Here is a 21,567-nt window from a genome sequence, read left to right on the forward strand (position 1 = left end):
ACTTAAAGAAGAAAAAGACAATTGAATGGCCATGGCGAAAGACAGAGAGTGAGACCAGTTGGTAGCTGGAACTGACATGATGGGCAGAATGATATCTTCTGATTCTAATTTTGCATTGTCCGTTAAGACCAGAGTTGGAAGAAAAGTGTGTTACTGAGTGTCAGCTACCAATCCCACACTGAATCGCTGTTCAGTGATATCTATTACAGGTTTGGTGTGATGCTTTCCATAGTCGAATAGCATGCCCAAACGTTACTGTCTTAAGCTGTCTTATGAAAACAGATTGTTCTGAATGAGGCCAACACCCATGGAATTTCCTGATAGCAAAGGTTAAGGAGGAACGGGGAATGGAAGAAACTTTCGGGGAAAATGGATCTCTGTTACTGCCAACTCTAAATGTGTGCTGGTGCTCAGAGCACCTCTTAACAAAAACAGCAAGCACTATAATGTGTTGCCATAGAAACTAGGCCCTTGAAACTGCAGAGCACAGGCATTAAAGGTAGATCTTTAAGATCGAACTTAAAAAAAGGTTCTCTGCTTCAGTTGCAGATATTTAAATATTGGAGTCTCGAAGAAAAACATTCAATGACTTTTTAAATTAAAATCTTTTAGCCGTATCAGTTATGCACAAATAAAAATAAAGCTTTGAATCAAATTGAATTCTTCAGTGAGGGTAAGGTCAGAGATAACTGCACAGCACTATAACAATGTGTTTATTGTGCAAGTGCTAAAAATGGAATATCCTTCTAATGAAGGACATTGTGTCTTATATCATTAAAATGATACATGAGGTCCATCTATTGAAGTGCCTTGGCCATTGATGGAAATGTTACACCTTCACTCCATTTGCCTCTTCCTCCATTTCAGTTCCTGTAGTTAACAAATAGGCCAATTGATCAGAATAGTTAATTTTGTAAATATTTGTTGCATGCATAACAGCAAGGGATATCACTGCTTAAGACATTTTACAAATTTCACAGACATATTCCAGCGTCAGCACCAAGCATTGTCCCAAATCACGTAACACAAAACTACCTCCACACCCTGACTCATCATTGTTCCAATTGTTAGGTATCAGCCTAGGCTCAATGGCAGCACTCTGAGTAGGTTGTGAGTTCAAGTTGCATTCCAGAGACCTGAGCACAAATCCAGGTTTACAATCAACCCTTATGGCTCTGAAGGTGTGCTGCACTGTTGATGATGTCATCTTTTGCATGAGATATTAAACACAAGCCATATCTGCTTTTGTGGGGTTATGGATAAAAATTACCAATGTAAGACTATGTAGACGCTGCCAATTTTCTGGCCAATATTTATTCCCAAATCAACATTAGTGAAACAAATCAACTGGTTATAATCTACATGCCCAAATCTTATAAATTAGAAGCTCACTCATTCAATCACATGATGTGGTAATCACTGCCTAAGTCAGCATTTATTCCCCATCCCTAATTGCCTGAAGAGGTGAGGTGAGCCACCACCTTGGGAAGCTGCAGTCCGAGGTGTAGGTACACCATAGTGCTGTTAAGGAGCAAGTTCCAGGACTTTGACCCAGCAACATTGAAGGAATTTTGGGGCTGCACGGTGACTCACAGCGCCAGGGACCCAGGTTCGACTTCAGCCTTGGGCAACTGCCCATGTGGAATTTGCACATTCTCCCTGTATTTGTGTGGGTTTCATCCGGGTGCTCCGGTTTCCTTCCACAGTCCAAAGATGTTAGTTGGAGTGACCATTCTAAATTGCCCATCATGTCCAGGGATGTGCAGGCTAGGTGGATTAGTCATGGTTACAAGAATAGGGTAGGGAGGGGAGTCTGGATGAGATGTCCTTTGGAGGGTCTGCATGGACTCGATAGGCCAAATGGCCTGCTTCTGGACTGCAGGGTATTTGTGATTCTATGAGAACAGTGATCTAGTTGCAAGTCAGGACAACTAGTGGCTTGGAGAGGAATTTGTGGGTGGTGATTCTTGCATTCAGATGTCTTTTTAAATGTTGTAATTGTACCCACCTCTACCACTTGTTCTGGCAGCTTATTCCATATACACACCACCCTCTGTGTGAAAATGTTGCCCCTCAGGTCACTTTTAAATATTTTCCTTTTCACCTTAAATCCATTTTGGACTCCCCTACACTGAGGAAAAGACCTTGGCTATTCATCTTATCTATGCCCCTCGTGATTTTATAAACTTCTATAAGGTTGTCCCTCAGCCTCTTACCTTGCAGGCAAAGAAGTCCCAGCTTCTCCTTCTAGCCCAAGCCTTCCAATCTCAATAACATCAGGTTTACAGGGATATGGGTCAACCGCAGGCAAATGGGACTAGTTCAGTCAAAGAAATCTGGTCGGCATGGACAAGTTGGGCCCAAGGGCCTGTTTCCATGCTATGTCAGGATCTTTGGTGAGTTTCTGCAGTCTATCTTGTAGCTGGTACACAATGCTGCTATTGAGTGTTGGTGGTGGAAGGCATGGATGTGATGTCAGTAAAGCAGGCTGCTTTGTCCTGGAAAATGATAAGCTTCCTGAGTGTTGTTTGAGCCTCTCTCATCCAGGAAAGTGAGGAATATTCCATCGTATGCCTGATTTGTTTCTTGTAGATGGTGAACAGGCTTCGGGGACTCAGGCGGTAAATTACTTGGATTCCTTGCCTCTGAGGTGCACTTGTAGCCACTGTATTTATATAGCTGGTCCAGTTCAGTTTCTGGTCAATGGTAACTCCCTAGGATTTAATAGTGGGATTTTCAGCAAAGGTCATGCTATTTAATGTCAAAAGGAGATGGTTGGGTTCCCTCTTGTTGGAGATGATCATTGCCTGACATTTGTGTGGCACAAATGTTATTTGTCACCTATCAGCCCAAGCTTGAATATTACCCATGTCTTGCTGCATAAAGGCATTAACTGCTCTGTATCTGAGGAGGAGTGAATGTTGCTGAACATCATGCAATCATTTGCAAACATCCCCACTTCTAACTTTTATGGTGGAGAGAAGATCATTGATGAAGCTGTTGAAGGTGGTTGGGCCGAGAACTCACCCCTGAGGATCTTCTGCAGTGACATGTTGGAGCTGAGATGATTGACCTCCAACAACCACAACCATCTTCCTTTGTGTCAGATATGACTCCAGCCAGTGGTGAGATTCCTGTCCACTCTCACTCCAAATTCCCATTGACTTCCGTTTTGCCAGGACACTGAGCGAGTAGGTGCTGCATTTATTTACCAAGTTAACAGTGACAACACTTGAAAAGAAGCTTTTCATTGGCTATAAATTACTTAGGGATATTATAAAGTTGAGGAAGTTACTCTATAAATGCAAATTAATTTGTTCTTCATTTCACGCATGAGTCAATTTTGTGCTATTTCTGACAGACAGTACCAAATTGAAAAACAGTCTTATTCAGAGGTTCCATAATGTTGTGAAGTTAGTTTGGACTTCTCAGCCTTACTTTATGTTTGAACACAGACAATTGATTAAAGCAGATCATCTGGCTGATCTTAAACTAGGACAGATTGGAACCTAATACATGTGAGAGAGATTTAAGCTTTAGTCAGAATTCCAAATGTGAGTGTATCTATCCCAGGACACTGTGTCACCAGGCTCCTTCTCTCGGTATCATTTTGGATGACTTTTTCACTTTCCCTGTTATCGTCTGTTTCTGTTTTAGATTAGATTAGATTAGATTACTTACAGTGTGGAAACAGGCCCTTCGGTCTAACCAGTCCACACCGACCCGCCGAAGCGCAACCCACCCAGACCCATTCCCCTACATTTACCCCTTCACATAACACTACGGGCAATTTAGCATGGCCAATTCACCTAACCTGCATATTTTTGGACTGTGGGAGGAAACCAGAGGAAACTCACGTTTTATTTTGTACATCGAAGTATTGCATCCACCTTTTAGGACATCGTCTTTGATGACAACTCCAAATCACACAACAGGTTTGGCACTTTACATTCGAATGAATTCTGTCATTCACCACATTAGTTCCCAAGATCACTCTCCCTGTATCAGTATTAAAAACAGCAGCTTGTGTTTATCATAGTGAAACATTCAAGAACACCACTGAGGAGTATTGTCAATAAAATTAACAGGTGTGTCACCAAAGAAAGTATTAGCATTGGTGACTGTAAGCAAAGGGGTAGTCAAGATTGCCTGTTCCTCTAATGGAAACAAACACCTGTTTACTTCCAGGTGTACGGCAGTGTTTCCTTTAAAAATAAATAGTTCGATTCAGTGAAGGCGGAGACTGAGCACTCTCAGGTTGGGTCAGTATTAGAATGAAACTTGCTCCGTTCTGTCTCAACATTGTGATCCGGTTTTGGTCTCAGGAGAAGATGCAGTGCTGTGCACTGTATCCCTATTCATTGTGCCCTCTAGTTTCTGAGTGTGGTTATTAATTTAAGGTTGAACTAAATAGAAAACAATTTGGATTTACATACCTTCCAGGAACTCAGGCCAACCTAAACTTGATATGGGAATGCAGTTTGAGCACAAGCATTCCCAAAAGCAGCAAATGATAATGACCAAATAATCCCTTTTTGATTTTGTTGAAGGTTAAGTATTGATCTGGACAGAAATACCCCAGCCATCCTTCATAGTGGTGCTCAAATATTTGTTGCACATAGCTGAGCAGACACCCTCTGGTATTGCAGCAGTCCCCTAGTACTGTGCTGGAACATCAGTCTGGTTCTGTACTTAAATCTGTGCAGGGAGTCCAACCAAGGTACTGCTGACAATCTTTGGGCAGATTGTTAATCAACCCAAGCTTCTGAGGTATCACAACTTTATAGGTAGCAGAGAAATTAAAATTTTATCTCATTGACTCCAGGTTATAGTTCCACTAATTGCACAGTTTTGAGTGATAAATCAACATTAATAAGTAAGCGGAAGATTGTCAGAAAACTTCAGACAAAATTAGAAATGATCAGCCTTCGATGTGGCAAATTTTAGAAATTTTGCAGAGATCTTGTAGACTTTCTTTGACTAATACACAACAGCAATAAAGCATTCCCAGTTTAATACATCATTCCATGAAATGCAACTGAACTTCACTTTCAAAACAATTCCAAAGACGTTCCACTCATTTTAAGTACCAAGTGACGAGGCTGCCTGTGTAATATAATGCATTGCTGATTAATGTTGGGTGTGGTGTCAATGCTTATGTTCTGAATACACTTCAGCCACAATTTTGATGTTGCTTTTGTCTTTGAGGTAAATGATCCATTGCAGAGGGTAAACTTTAAGGCGAGGAGATAGTATCCTCTGCCCTGCTGTTGTGTTTGCTTTATACGAGTATCTAGTCCTTGGATACTGATAGCGATGCTATTGATCATCATTGGCAGTTGGTTGGATCTTTTTATTCAAAATGCTGATTGCTTTGGTACCCCATCAGTTTCTGCCTTGGTCCCAGGTCCCGCTGTAGCCTGGTTTCATAAGCAGATGGGTTTTGAGTGGAACTGTGCAGAATTGGCAGTAAGCAAGTTGGGAACACGTTGTCATGCTGAACTCTTAGGTCCCCATAAAGGGTTTACAGCATCCCTAACCATTTTCCAATGTGTCTGGTATGAATTCAGCCTCTGGAGGATTCTCTCCTCAATCCACTAAGTTTGTGGTATTCTGCACAATCACATGCTGTCCTGATACCAAGGGCATTTATTCTCACCAGTCATCCAGCATTCACTCTGTCTGCATCTTGACTGTTTGGAGATCTGTATTTGAATGGTTCTGGTGGAACTGAACTGAACTTAGATGGTCAGGTTATTGACAGGATGGTATGGGACTATTGAGGATTCTTGCCATCATTTTGCTAGTGATAGAGACAGGTTTGCTGTGCCCTGTTTAGGTTATCTTTCTGATTAAGACATGCCTGGGCAATCTTCTACTGTGTCTGTTTGATGCTGGTGTTACAGCTCTCCTGGAATAGCAACACATTCTGTTGTGTAAGTCTTTGGCATCACATCCAGCATGTTGTCTTGTACCATATCTTTCACAGTCTCTTTATGGAAAGAGATATCGAGTCAGCAGCTGGGAAGCAAACCTTGTAGTTTGACTAGAAACTAATGGTTTGGACTTCCCATTATTTAACTGGAAGAAACTAGTAGCTCCTAAATTAATAGCCTTGCACATGATGACCACTGGGGCAGAGGTTCAAAAACTGAGTGCAATGAAGCTGAGTATCAGGCATGGGGTATGACCGACAGCCACGCACATACTGCCCACTTTCCAACACTGTCCAAATTACAGCCCTGCTCAGGACAGATACTTACTCAGTTGTCTTGAGAGGGACATGTGGTGGTCACACTTGCCAGTGTTTTCCTAGGCTGACCACTCTATGATGGATCAGTTTGGGGAAACCTTCCTTAGGCTACTCAGTTCTGCTGTGGACACTGAATTGTAGCATTGGAGCCACAAGGAGGTTTATAAAAAATCATTGCCTTTCCTTTGATCATTCATCGAATTAACAAGCTGTGAATGGTAAAAGATGAAATGAATAATAAAACACACACATTCTATTAATATCCAGAAGAAACAAACACCCACACACGACTGTGCAGTAACTGTCTCAGCTCCGCCTAAGTGACGATTTTCTGGTGACTGAATTGCAGCAATAATTTAGTTGCTCCATAACTCTTCCATATACAGAATGCATTTCAGTAGATATATTGTAACCCTTCAGTCAAGCTGCACAGGTAAGTCTGCCAGGAGGTATATGGGAAGCACAATGGTGAGGACTTTGTAGAAAATGAGGCAGAGAGCTAAGAGCCCACGAGATAAAGGAAAGAAATAGATTAACCGGGAAGTGGTGATGAGTTAATGAGGTGTCGGGTTTTATTTTGAAGAAATGGAAAATAGAGAGCAGTGTTGGGGACAGACTAAGTCAAAAGCTGATAAATCTTGATTTCAGTGCGGGGAGAATGTAGATGAAGGACTGTTCCACAATTTGGTGTATTTACAGATTGAAGGAAGAAGAGAAGTTCAAATCAGTTGAAGGCTGAAGTTGTTACTCATTCATGGGAGTGATTTAATGTCCTGCATTATTCAGCCTTCTATGGTCTATTCAGTTTTCAGATCTCCCCACTGAGAATGTCATTGGATTCTTAAGATAATTGGCTGGATATTTCATGCTTTATTGAGTGCTTGAACTTATACTGATGATTTAACCTGTGGGGGTACTGGTGCAGACTTCATGCTATTGCTGCATCTACTTCAAGCAAGCTTCTCAAGCGAGTGGGTTTTGAAGGGTGGTACAGACTCTCTGGTATTTTGCTAGATTTGTAGAATGCGAGAATCACCTGTAAGTTTCTGTGATAGTGCATCAGCAGCAAAGAGCAAGAAGTCACAGGGCTGACCCACTAAACTTGGATGGGAATGTGAAAGGTATAGTTGCAGATGACACCAAAATTGGAGGTGTACTGGACAATCAAGAAGGTTACCTTGGAGTACAATGGGATTTTGATCAGATGGGCCATTGGGTCAAGGAGTGGCTGATGGAGTTTAATTTAGAAAAATGTGAGGTGCTGAATTTTAGAAAGACAAATCAAGGCAGGACATGGACACTTAATGATAAGGTCCTGGGAGTGTTGCTGAACAAAGAGACCTTGGAGTACAGGTTCATAGTTCCTTGAAAGTGGACTCCCAGGTAAATAGGATAGTGAAGAAAGCTTTTAGTATGCTTGCCTTTATTGGTCAGAGAATTGAATATATGAGTTGGGAATTCATATTGTGGCCGTACAAGGCATTGGTTAGGCCACTTTTGGAATACTGTGTGCAATTCTGGTCTCCCTGCTACAGGAAAGATGTTGTGAAACTTGAAAGGATTCAGAAAAGCTTTAAAGCATGTTGCCAAGGTTGGAGGGTTTGACCTATAGGGAGAGGCTAAATAGGCTGGGGCTGTTTTCCCTGGAGCATCAGAGACTGAGGGGTGACCTTATGGAGGTTTATAAAATCATGAGGGGCATAGATAGGGTAAACAGACAAGGTCAATTTCTGATGAAGGGCTTATGCTCGAAACCTCAACTCTCCTGCTCCTCAGATGCTGCCTGACCGGCTGTGCTTTTCCAGTGCCACACTTTTTGACTCTGATCTCCAGCATCTGCAGTCCTCACTTTCTCCAAGGTCTTTTCTCTGGGATGGGGCAGTCCAAACCTAAAAGGCGTAGATTTATGATGAGAGGGAAAGATTTAAAAGAGACCTAAGGAGCAACTTTTTCATGCAGAGACTGTTGTAATTATGGAATGAGCTGCTAGAGGAAGTGGTGGAGGCTGGTACAATTATGACATTTAAGAAATATGTGGATGGGTTTATGAATGGGAAGGATTTAGAGGGATATGGGTCAAGTGCTGGAAAATGCAACTAGATTTATTTAAAGATATCTGGTTGGCATGGACAAGTTGGCTTCTGAAGAAGGGCTTATGCCCGAAATGTCGATTCTCCTGCTCCTTTGATGCTGCCTGACCTGCTGCGCTTTTCCAGCAACACATTTTTAAGCTCTGATCTCCAGCATCTGCAGTCCTCACTTTCTCCATGGACAAGTTGGTCCAAAGGGTCTGTTTCTGTTCTGTACATCTCTGTGACTGTATAACTGTGCTGCATTTCTGAGGTGAAAAATGTGAATACATTAATGCATGGCTGTGGTATACACCATTAGTATAAAGGCAATGACACCAGCTCAGACTTTGAGCCTGCAGAGTGGTTGCCCAACAATTTTCCCATTTTGAGAGAGTTCAGAATAAGGGGGCATATCCTCCAAATTAGAGTTTGGCTGTTGAGGGGCAATGTGAAGAATTCTCCTCCTCATACAAAGGGAAGCGTAAATCTGGAACAAGTTTCCAAACAGTGACTGAGTCTTCTAATCAATTAGAAATGTAAAAACTGAAGTTGAAAGAATTTTCTTACTTGGATAAAAATGTTACAGATTACACATCCAAGATGGTAAGTGGAGAAAATAGAGTACAGATCAGCTGTAAGCAAATTGAATAGCAGAACAGATTGAAGGTCTGAATGGTCTGATCCTCTTCCAGTCTTGCTAACTGGGAAACAGTAGATTATTTCAGGATAGGGGGAAAATGTTGCTTTTTTTTTGGGGTTGGTCTGTGAAAATAATGACCCGTTCTTCAATATCAGGAATGAAAACAGTATTATCTGTCAAACTGCTGCATAGCACAATGCGTATTGATCAGATGTGTCGATGAGAATGATTATCGATGAGAATGACTGTTGAAGTCAGCTCTCTTTTGTAAAGTCTTCCCATGCAATTAAACTTGGGGCTCCTGCTGAATGATCAGCTGGGAAGTGTCCAGGACAGAAACCTGGGCTATGAAGAGAAAGTAAGTGTGGGACAGTGAGGAAATAAGCAAGACTTGATAATGTAACTGTGATCTTTGTGCTGGAGTGAGAAATGGGACTAGTCTTGTTTGTTTAAATGCAAAGAAAATTCCTTAATTTACATTTTGTGCCTTTGCTTTTGTTTTCCAGCCGACATAATTTCTACAGTAGAATTCAACAACACTGGAGAATTGTTAGCGACAGGGGACAAGGGAGGTCGAGTTGTAATATTTCAGCGAGAGCAGGAGGTGAGTTACACTGAAAAGCTGGTATGTCTGCTTTATTCCTATTAACCAGAATCCTGCTGATTCACAAGCCACAGAGTTATCAAGCTTTAAAGCTTCCTAAGGAATGATTTGGAAAATGTATTCCCCTGTCTGATGAGCTACCTTTATTCCTCAGGCTTTTATGAGGCTGCATCTTAATATTCTTTTCAATGCTGACAGATCCTTTCCAGCCATCACACTGTGCTCACCGGTTTTTTTTTCCTGACACATTGAAATGATTGCTACTTACAGGATTTTCTTCTGTCATCTCTGCCTCCATTCACCAATCATTGGAAATCATTGTACAGAAAGCATCAGAAAATTATAGGTTTGGATTTCATACCTGGCGCTGAGGCCACCATCTCTCGGCGCTAGAATAAAGGCAAAACACTGCAGATCCTGAAAATCCAAAACAAACACAGAATGCTGGGAGGAAGTGAGGACTGCAGATGCTGGAGGTCAGAGTCAAGACTGTGGTGCTGGAAAAGCACAGGAGGTCAGGCAGCATTCGTGGAGCAGGAGAATCGCCATTTCGGGCATTCCTAATGAGGGCTTATATCCAAAATGTTGATTATCCTGCTCCTCAGATGCTGTCTGACCTGCTGTGTTTTTCCAGCACCACACCCTTGACAGGGAATGCTGGAGAAACTCGGCAGGTCTGGCAACATCTGTGGAGAGAGAAAAACAGCATTAACAGTTTGAGTTATGTATCAATCATTTTCAGAATGTAGACACTGACATCTCAGTGAAGTGCTGAGGAAGTGCTACATCCTTGGAGGCACCATCTTCCAGATGAGGTGTCAACTCAAAAGCCCTATCTGCTGTCACAGAGAATTTAAAACATCCCACGACATGATTTTTAAGAAGAGCTGAGGAGTTCTCCTGCTATCCAGCTCAATATTTGTTGCTGACCTTACACTAGATTGTCTGGTCATTAGCATGTTACTGTTTGGAAGACTTTGGGGATAATTTGACAGATTGTTTCCAGAGTTATAAATATTGCTCTGAGTGATTGTGACCACAGCAAGCCCTTCCCCCTGCTTCCCCCCCATCCTGTCTGCCACTTTTAATAAGACTGACCATACCACCTCCATTGGATGCTCCTTCACTGTCATCCACCTACATGCACCTCATTCCATTCAGATGTTCCCAACATCTAGCAAAGGAATCACATGCAATGGCTTCTCTTCCCACTCCAGCACTATTACCTTTACCCTCCCCGCCCCAACAAGGATATGTCCTTGCACCCTTCCCCCATTTCTCGGCTGCGTGCTGCCCCTCAGTCCTGTCATCTGACTGGACTGTATGTGTTGGTGACACCCAGCTCTATCTATCTCTCTCCCTCTCCTCCACCATCACCCCACTATCACCATCACTCTTGACTCGTCTACTGTCTCTCAGTTTTCAGTCTGCTTTCTAGTGCCCGGTACCAGATGACAGAAACTGCCTCCAGTTAAATAGTGGGAGGTCCAAACCAAGGCTTCAGCTCCTGCTTCCCAGCTACTGGCTCGCTCACTCTCATTCCCTGGAAATGTTTTGAAGCTACAGCAGACCACTTGTCACCTCATTTTTGTTTGCAAGATGAGCTTCTGACGACATCCCTCTCCATTTATTTCTGTTCCCCTACTGTTGAAAATCTCATTCGCACTTTACTATTCCAGTGTACCCTTGGTTTGCCTGCTTTGACTTACCGGCTCAACATTTAAGTTTATGTAAAACTATGCTACTCATGCTCACTTGCACCTTCTCTGCTCATTGACCTTCTTTGGCTCAAATTCCACCATGGGTTTTTACTCTTCCCCATCTCTGATTTCCTCTATGACCCTACCTGTGTTTATCTGATGATTGTGGCCTATTAAGCATCCCTGCTTTTAATTACTCTGGCATTTGTGGTCATTCCTTCAGCTGCTAGGATAGAATTACTTTGAGTGTATAGTAAAGAAAACATATTGCTGAGGTCAATGACGTTTAAGCTGCATATTAGACTCTTTCTTCCCTCCTTCATCACTCCCTTTCAATTTATCCCACCATTCACTGCACCCTCATGTCCTAAGCTCTCGAATTCCCTTCACAAACTTCTCCTTCCTTAAGATGCTTCATAAAACCTACTGCTTTGACCAAACCCTCAGTCATTTGTCCTAAGTTTTCCTATGTGGCTTGTCTTTGAAGCTTGTTTGGTTACAATATTTCTGTGAAGGGATTTAAGATGTTTTATTACCCTAAAACTATTATGTAAGCGTATCTTTCCTGCAATATAGCAATTTAAAGAATGCTTCATTTGTGTAAAATTCAAGGGCAGTTGGTGAGGGCAATAAATGCTGGCCCAAATCTATGATATGTACATGTTTTAAAAAACACTTCGGAAGGGATTGTGAAAGACAGTGTCTAACTGCAGGTTCTTTCCTCTTGTTCTGCCAGCTCCATAGCAGTGACCTAGATTGGTCTGTTTCACTTGAGTGTAATTTAGTGTAGTCATACAGGTCAGCTTTATGTTTGAGCATGTGCTCTGTTATTGGATCCCATCCAGACCTGCAGTAGTCTTGCTCAGATTGGAAATCAGAGCGAAAGACAGTCTGCAATCATTCGAAAGAATTTGAAAGTGAATTCGAAAGAACCTCTTTACCCAGAAGATAGTTAGATTGACAAAGTCACTACCACTAGAAATCTTTGAGGTGAATGGAATCAATACAAGGGTCCTGGGTAAGCACAAGACCATGAGACTTACAAGCAGACAGCGCACCAATTTTAGTCACCCATTGTAATCAAACATAGGGGTCTTAAAACAAATAATTGCTTATTAATAAACCCAATTAGGAATTCTAGAGAAACTTTGTTTCCCGGAAAGTGATTAGAATGCAGACCACGCAAAGTAATTGAAGCAAAGGTGTTGAGTGTTCTCTAAACGCTTTTGTTAAAATGGCATAAAAAGATTTGAGGAGAGGTTAGATGAGTACATGAGGGAATGCTGGAATATATTGAAAGGGTGAGAAGAGTCTAATGTGCAGCTTAAACATCATTGAGCTCAGCAATGTGTTATCTTTATTATACATTCAAAGTAATTCTATCATATGGAAGATGATCCTTGTAAATTGACATCTTTCTTGAATGCTTGATGCAACTCAAAACTTCACTTAAGATTGTGTGTCCAATGGTATTAGGCACTGTTTTATGTACAGTACACTTTGCACTTCAAGTTAAAGTGGATTAAAGTAAGTTGTACCAATCTGTTATGAAGCACTGTGGCAGGTCTTGAAGTTTTCCTTCTCAATTGCTTTGAATCAAAGGACCAAAGCCCCTCATGCCAAAGATTCAGCGGCACATTAGTAAAAGCTATTGCCTTTTCTTTCTTAATATTCATAGAGTCTTAGAGATATACAGAAGAGAAACAGACCCTTCGGTCCAACCCATCCATGCTGACCAGATATCCCAACCCAATCTAGTCCCACCTGTTGCAATTGTACCAGCCTCCACCACATCCTCTGGCAGCTCATTCCATACACATACCATCCTCTGCATGAAAACGTTGCCCCTTAGGTCTCTTTTATATCTTTCCCCTCTCACCCTAAACCTATGTCCTCTAGTTCTGGACTCCCCGACCCCGGGGAAATTACTTTGTCTATTTATCCTATCCATGCCCTCATGATTTTGTAAACATCTATACGCTCATCCCTCAGCCTCCGACACTCCAGGGGCAAGAGCCCCAGCCTGTTCAGCCTCTCCCCTATAGCTCAAATCCTTCAACCCTGGAAACATCCTTGTAAATCTTTTCAGAACCCCTTCAAGTTTTACAACATCTTTCCTATAGGAAGGAAACCAGAATTGTACGCAATATTCCAATAGTGGCCTAACCAATGTCCTGTACAGCCGCAAGGTGATCTCCCAGCTCCTGTACTCCATATTCTGACCGATAAAGGAAAGCATACCAAACGTTCTTAGAGTAGGAGTTGGTCTTTATTGCTCATCCCCAGTTGCACTTGAGATGTTGGAGGTTATGTGAACCTGGTGAAGTCTATGTGATGCAGGGGCCCTCATGATGCTGTTAGGTCGGGAGTTCCAGGATTTGCGCCAAATGACAGTGACAGAACAGCAACAGGCCCAAAACGTTTGCTCCAGATTAGCCTTCAGCCTGGTTCCACAACCACAAGCATACTCCCTCCACCCCATTCAGTATTCCCAGAGCTCGTCGTGGAAGTGACTTCATGGAAAGCTGGCAGCAAGACTATAGAGGGGGAGCAATATTGCAATTGTACCAGCCTCTACCACTTCCTGGACCCTGGAATCAGTCTCTGACTTGGAGATGCGCATGAAGTGGGTACGATTTTTATTCAAAGTGCAGACGTCAGAAGGCAGAGTGAGAAAGTGTTAGAGACATTCGGTTTCCAGATTCTGACCTGATTGAAACACCTGAAATTGTAACAGAGTTGGACAGATTCGAAGCAGGGAGGATGTTTTCCCTGGGTGGGGAGTCTAGAACAAGGGACACTAACCCTAATCCTATTACAGGATACAAGGTAGGCCTCTTTAGGACGGAGATGAAATACCTTGTGGGCAGCACGGTGGCACAGTGGTTAGCACTGCTGCCTCACTGCGCCAGAGACCCCGGTTCAATTCCCGCCTCAGGGGACTGACTGTGTGGAGTTTGCACGTTCTCCCTGTGTCTGCGTGGGTTTCCTCTGGGTGCTCCGGTTTCCTCCCACAGTCCAAAGATGTGCAGGGTCAGGTGAATTGGCCATACTAAATTGCCCGTAAATGTAGGGGTATGGGTGGGTTGCGCTTCGGTGGGTCGGTGTGGACTTGTTGGGCCGAAGGGCCTGTTTCCACACTGTAATCTAATCTAAACCTTCTTCGTTCAGAGGACTGTGAATCTATAGAATTCTCTACCACAGAGTGCTGTGAAGGTCATGTCACTGAATATATTCAAGAAAGAGATATAAATTTTTAGATCATAAAAGCATCAAGGGTTATGGGGAGGGAGAGGCAGGAATACGGCATTGAGATACCAGTGGAGATCACTGGATAATGATCAGCAACTGAAACCATGTGCTTTTCCCTGTCCATGTCTGGGCATTGAACACAGCTAGGATCATAGATTGAGACATTTTTGTTCAGTAGTAGGGCATGTATTTACCCAGTGAACCACAGGGAGCTGAGGAGCAAGTTTGGATTGGCTACAATAAGATCTTAGCATTAAGGCCCCAAGGAAATGAATGAGTGCTGTTGGTTGAAACCAGGCCCACAGGTGTATTTGTTATTTGTCTCGTGAAATCTGACAGTATCCACCCTCAGTTTTTGACTTGTATTCACTGATTTCCCAACTGCCAATGCTCGAATCAGGAAAAAAAAGCCTTAGGCACTTGTGTCACTATCAATCAGCTCACAACGCACACTAATCATTGTCCTGGAGTTGCATTCTCTAACCAGTAAACAGCAGTGTCGAAGTCAGTATCGAAAAAATCGAAATTAAATCACATAACATAGCTCTCCCATAGAGAGGAACTAATGGTGTGTTTCTGCAAGCTTTCAAATTGTGGGTATTGTCAAGAGGGTTGAGTAGACTAATAAAGACAGGAAACTGATTACTGGTCCCACTGTTAACTGCACCTGCTCGTACAAGTTTAATCTTGTTTCTTCCTTCGTGCTGAGCTAAAGTGCTTTGAACACCAGCACCTCAACTTGCAAGACTATAGAAAGAACTTGTGTTTCTGTAGCACTGTTCATGGCTTCAGGATATGCCAGACTGCTTTACAGCTAGTGACATACTGTGCCAATTTATGGGGTATGGGAAGATCCTACAAACAGAAATGTGCTAATGACCAGGCAGCCTGTTTACAAGTTGTTGGTTAGGAATAAATATTGGCCAGAGGAGTACTCCCCTGCTGCTCTTCACTGAATTCACCTAAGAAGGCAAACAAAATTATAGTTTAATGTCACATCTATAAAGCAGCATCTCTGATGCTCCATGTGTGCTTTGAGCACCTCAGTGTCAGCCTTGGTTGTGCACCTCCATCTTTAGTGTGGGATTTTAACCCACAACCTCCTGATACAGATGTGAGAGTAGCCAGCTACTGAACTAGACAGAGTGTGCCAACAGGCTGTTGATCGAAACACTGCTGTTCAACCTTGTCCAGATCACACTATTCCAGGACATGCCCTCAAATGGTGAATGTGAGTGGGAATCCTGCTAGCTCAGAGCCAACACATTTCATGTTTGTTTTGCAGTGCTGAGTCCAGGTGGAGCAGGTTTGATGGCGGCCTGGAAATATATTATTGTTAATGAGGAAACTGAGACTTGGCAAGAGTACTGTGGGGTTACATTAGTTATGCTGGGATATGGGAACATGTGTCTCCAGAGTTCAATACCTTCCATAGCTGGGCTGTTGCTGAAGCTCTGCTACCACAAAGCTTTGATGATGAATAGTACATGTTTATACTGTGATTGAAAGATGGTAATAATGTACTTAGTAAAGATCAGGAGTAGGCCACTCAGAACCTATCTGACTGTCCATTTTGATCAAGGCTGATCTTGTTGTAACTGTATTCCAGCCCTCGATCCATTTACAGGTACCTTGATATCCAATTGATCCACAGCCTTCTCAGAGCAAGAGGGTTCATGTTTTCACCACTATTTGTATGAAAAGATACTTCGTGATGTCCCTCATGGGATCTAAAAGATGTTATCTGATTGCAAAACTTACTTCCTCTAAATATATTGCACTATCTACATTGGCTCTAAATCCACTTTGTTATATGTAGATCAAAGCTAATCTCAATACTCCCATGCCTGGCTCTAGGTACATAGAAGATCAGCATAACCTTTCTGTTTCTCAGTCTTATCTCTTAAAATGTTCCTCAGTGCTGTTCTTGCTTTTTCATAATTTATTCAGTTATCATAACTCTGAATGATTCATGCATCTGCATCCCCAGATTATCCTTTCTGCTCCCCCACCTCATTTAGACACTTCGTTCCCTTGCTCTTCCACCAAAAGCACCACATTTCACTTAACTATGTTAAAGTTTATTTGCCATTTCATTCACTGTAAGTACGTTAATATCTTCCCCTATCTTGTCAGAATCGTCCTGGACACACCACCCAATTGGATGTTAATTTGCACATATTGAATTGTGCTTTTAATTCCAAAACATTTATTCACCATAAGGGTAGGTTCAGCACTAATCCCTGTAAAGCACCACTCCCTGCCTCCCTGTTCTTGAACTCTGACTTGGTTTTCAAATGTACTTTTTAAAAATTCCTTTCATGACATGTAGGCATTCCTAGGTTGACTAGCATTCATTGGCCATCCCTAATTGTCCTGGACAAGATGCTGGTGAGCTACCATCTTAAACTGTTACAATCCTTCCACTATAGTGACAACTAAAATGTCATGAGGGATGGAGTTCCAGAATTTTGACCCAGCAACAGTGAAGGAATGGTGATATATTTCCAAGTAAAGGTGGTGAGTGGCTCAGAGGGTAGCTTATAGTGGTGTTCTCATGTGCCTGCTGCCCTTGTCCTTCTAGATGGTAGGGGTCATGGGTTTGGAGGCTGCCTTCAAAGGAGCCTTAGGGAGTTCTTCTTTGACCATCTAATGACACTCCTGAATTCATTCCTCCTCAATGATTCACTAACAATTCTCACCGCTAAATGTACCAGAAAACTACAGATTCTTTTTTAGATGATTGATCCTGTCAAGAATAACATTTTCTCTATAGGTCGTGAAGAACCCAAAGTCAGTACTTTTCCCCCGTCCCAGCCGAACACATTTCCAATGCATACCCAGAAGCCTCAAAGAATGGGAAACAGCTGGTTAACATGTTTCTTCTGCAGGTAGCCATCTGATCAGTGATAGTGGATGGGTTCTGGTGGCAGGTGGCCACCATGAGGAGGTGATGGCCTAGTGATATTATTGCTGGACTGTTAATCCAGAGACCCAGATAATGTTCTGGAGATCTATGTTTGAATCCCACCACGACAGATGGTGGAATTTGAATTCAGTTTTAAAAATCCAGAATTAAGAGTCGAATGATGACCATGTATCCATTGTTGATTGTTGGAAAAACCCAACAGGATCACTAATGTCCTTCAGGGAAGGAAGCTGTCATCCTTACCAGGTGTGGCCTCCATGTGACTTCAGAGCCACAGCAATGTGGTTGACTTTGAACTGCCCTCTGGGCAATTAGGGATAGGCAATGAATGCTGCCTAGCCAGCAATGCCCTCACCCCGTGAATTAATAAACAAAAGGTTTGTAGGACACTGTTGTCTGCTCTCACTGGAGTCTGACAGCGCCTACTCTAAGAGCAAGGGGGAAGTGCTGCTGAGCCACAGGCAAATGGAGTGATGGGGAGGCATTGCAGCTGCTATCAGTATCACAGGATTAGATGTAAAATAAAACACGTACAGTTTCATTTCACTACTCCATGGCTAAGCTGCAGTATGGCACCTCAGCAAGCCACCTTGCCATTTTCTGCGAGTGAACAGTTCAACTTCAAAAGTAATAAGCCTTAACCCTCCACTTGGGGCAAGTGAACACAGTGGGGTTCATTGACAACCGTTCACATGTGTCCATAAAGAGAAGATAATCACCTCTTTAAGCGTTTTAATTACTTACCTACTGCTGCTGGAGAGGTAGCTGCTGCTGTACGGGTGGCTGTTGCTGCATTATCTTTATATGACAATGCTAAACAGTAGCTTTCTGTTTGCTTCTTAGAAGGTATTGTACCTCTGCTGTTCTTAAAGATTAAGTCTAGTTGTTGAAATCTGCTATGGTTAAAGATTTAAACCTAGATGTATGGATACTGCAGTTGGATAAAACTCTTCTTTGGAAATGCCAATATTTTTGTTGGTGCACCTGTCTACCTCCCCTTAATGATCCCAGCTTGCTGATAATTCTGGAATGCTGCAGACAGACAATTAAGTCTGTATTTTCCAGGGTCAGGACCATATATTGACCAGCCCTCGAGGCAATCCCATTGTGAGATTCCCATTCAAGGTCAATCTTAATTTTCATTCCAGTTTTGACAAGATGGGTTTATATGAGGATTGAGTGCAAATGTAAACGTAACAAGATTGCCTTTTTGGTGAAATATTTCATGATTTCGTCTGGTCCTGGCATTGTAAAACTCGAAGGGTGTGTGGGGCTGGAACGGATGAAGAGAAGGTTTGTTATTGAGTTCAGATCACATGATACAGCACAATCCCTAAAACATGAGGTACAGGAGCATGATTATCCCAAAGGAAAGATATTCTGTGCCGTTGCCTAGGATACAGTCTTAACAAGGCTCTGTTGCATTTTGCATTCAGCACTGAATGGTGTAGTGCATGATATCAAAGACAGCCATAAAACTGGTGAATGAGGCATTCAAAAGCTTTTAATGCCCTCATCTTCATTAGTTTGTTTTCGAAGTCAAGTCGTGACCCTCTGGGCTGGTGGGGCAGGAGCTGGGGTTGCAAACTTCAAGGCAGCAGTTGCAGACTTAGATTTCCAACTTACTTAAACAAGCCTCAGAGCATTAAAAGTATTTGTGCTTTTCGTTACATCTGTCAGTAGAATTGTACCGTCTGGCCTCTGAGCCCCAGTTACTGTTCCAACCACAACTTGGAAAAAGGTAGGTCTTCACCTCTTTTCAGGGAGAACCCAGCAGCTTTAATCCCCCACTCACTATTTTCCACCCTGTGATTACACAAATCAGATTGGGGAAATGTTTGGGAAACACAGCTTCGGGAGAGGTCTCCCTTTGGTGACAATTAGAAGATGATCAATCTAAACTGGAGTGAATGTGGGGGTACCAAACAGCATGATCCCAGAAACAAATACAGAAAATGCTGGAAAAGTTCAGCAGGTCTGGCAGCATCTATGAAGAGAAATCAGTTAACGTTTCGAGTCCGGTGACTCTTCCTCAGAACCTAGCATGACCCCAGAATCGATGATGGTGGTCAGCCACAGGAACAGTAGTCTCTGTGGCATTCTCTTCCAACCCAAGTCCTTACCTCTTTTTCAAAAACACTTCTGAAAATATCAGAGGAAAGCCCCAAGGAAAAGAAACTTGAGCAAACTGGGATTGTAGTGATGTAAACTGGATCTCTGCAGCCTTTTCAGCATTGCCATCCTACAACTCACCCAATTGGTATAATGGGTCAGCTTTCAGGAAGAATAAACTGTGGTCGTTTCTGAACATATTTAAATCAGGGTATGAATCCCATTTAAAACAAAATCACTTTTTTGTAACTTCCCTTAATGATGATGTTGGCAATGGTTGCCTATGGAGTCTATCACATTACTGCTTTACATAAACTAATCCTCTTTGAGAAACCCTTTGCACTGCGTTTCTGCATCCCTACCATTCTGACCTGTGGCTTCTTTCCCCATGATTAGTATTGAAAGATTATCTGTGAGTATTCTATAAATCACTGTGGTATCAAGAGAGATTTTTAGCCAGGCCTGCAACAGCCATAGATATCCCTATCGGTTTTGTGGTGTTGTGGGGAAAAATAATTCTGGAATTATTTTTTTTTTCCCTTGTTTGCTCCAGAGTAAAAACCAGTCTCATCGCAGAGGAGAATATAATGTTTACAGCACTTTCCAGAGCCATGAACCGGAGTTTGACTACCTGAAGAGTCTAGAGATTGAAGAGAAGATAAATAAAATCAGGTGGCTACCCCAACAGAATGCAGCCTACTTCCTTCTCTCAACCAATGGTATGTCATGAGTGGATGCTACTGAGGTTTGAATGTAAGATTGTAAATCTGTTCCATTTCAAGTAAACAGTGTTCACTTGAGGACCTAAGAATGGGAGAAGAGAATAAAGGTTATTTGGTCATCTAATTTCATACCTGCCACTGTTGAAGAAAATTAGGAACCGGAAAAGGCTATATTAATCCCTCAGGTCAGCTGTACCTTCCATTGCTGATCTGTCCCTTAACTCCATTCACTTGTCTTATCTCCATATCCTTTCATATCCTTACCCAACCCTTGATATCAGTCTTCAAAATCTCAACTGACCTCTAGCATGCAGAGCTTTCCTGGGAAGAAACCTCCTCATTTTCACGATACACTGCATGGAAAAAAACTTCCCTGTTTCAATTTCCCTGTCAGTCGACCCAGCTCTGTTTTGAAGATCATATCCCTTTTATCTTGATGCTTGCCATCGAAGAGAGTCATTCTTCTGCACATATCAATCCCTTCTAATATTTGTAACAACTCAAACAGATCACCGCAAGCATGGGGTTTCCTATTTTATGCACTCAACTCTGCTGTCCAACCCCTGTCCTATAAATTCCAAATGAAAGTTGTGTTTAAAGTCAATTTGAGCAATACTTTAAACTGTCCATTTCTATCTGCTGATAAATTTGCTGTAGATGTTTATACTACGGCAATTAAAAGCCTGTGAAACAAGTTTAATAACCCTCACTATGACTAAATTGTATTTTTAAATGTGGTGATTGGATACACATTTCCCACTGGGGAGAAACATAATGTTGACGACCCTGCAAATGTGTCTGAAGGTCTCTAGAAAGTGAAGATCAATTACGCAGACACTTCTGCATGTAAATTTGGGAGAACAATTTGTGACTGGGTTTAGAATTGCTTGCCAGGAATTAAATTGAGGCAGTGGCACAAGGTAGGCGCAGGTAGCTTGGAACTGTAACATGTGGAATAGCAAAGTGGTCACTGGGTAGGTACAGCCCTCTGAGACCAAAGCATCACATTTTCCCATTGAAGAGAGAGCAAGAGGAAAGGAAAAGAGACATTCCTGACTCCAAAATTGCCCTCATACACAATTAATGGCAGAGAGCTGGTCTTCTGTTTTTCCTGTAATGGATTGCATCTGATGCAGAGAGGTGAGTTGGAGAGCATCCCTGTTTTTTAATACAACAGAAATGAGGTAGAGAAAGTTAATTCAAGGATTGAGGGGGTGCAGAGGGTGGGGGAGCTGTAATGAATCAAAGACCTGTTAATATTTAATAAATATTCTAACACAACT

The 21,567-nt window shown here is 42.3% G+C and overlaps 1 protein-coding gene across 5 annotated transcripts in view; it reads left to right on the forward strand.

Moving 5' to 3' along the window:
• Positions 1–21,567, forward strand: part of LOC122556787 (serine/threonine-protein phosphatase 2A 55 kDa regulatory subunit B beta isoform) — a 571,983-nt gene that overhangs the window by 484,018 nt on the left and 66,398 nt on the right. For all 5 annotated transcript variants that reach the window (XM_043703958.2, XM_087995470.1, XM_043703960.2 and 2 more), the window contains 2 exons: positions 9,472–9,569; positions 20,116–20,281. In XM_043703958.2, coding sequence (XP_043559893.1) covers positions 9,472–9,569; positions 20,116–20,281 — 264 coding nt within the window. The remainder of the gene's footprint in view (positions 1–9,471; positions 9,570–20,115; positions 20,282–21,567) is intronic.

This window comes from Chiloscyllium plagiosum, unplaced genomic scaffold, assembly GCF_037043375.1.
Source record: "Chiloscyllium plagiosum isolate Xiang-an unplaced genomic scaffold, Cpla_swu_hap1 HiC_scaffold_16, whole genome shotgun sequence".
In the NCBI taxonomy this organism is placed as follows: domain Eukaryota; kingdom Metazoa; phylum Chordata; class Chondrichthyes; order Orectolobiformes; family Hemiscylliidae; genus Chiloscyllium; species Chiloscyllium plagiosum.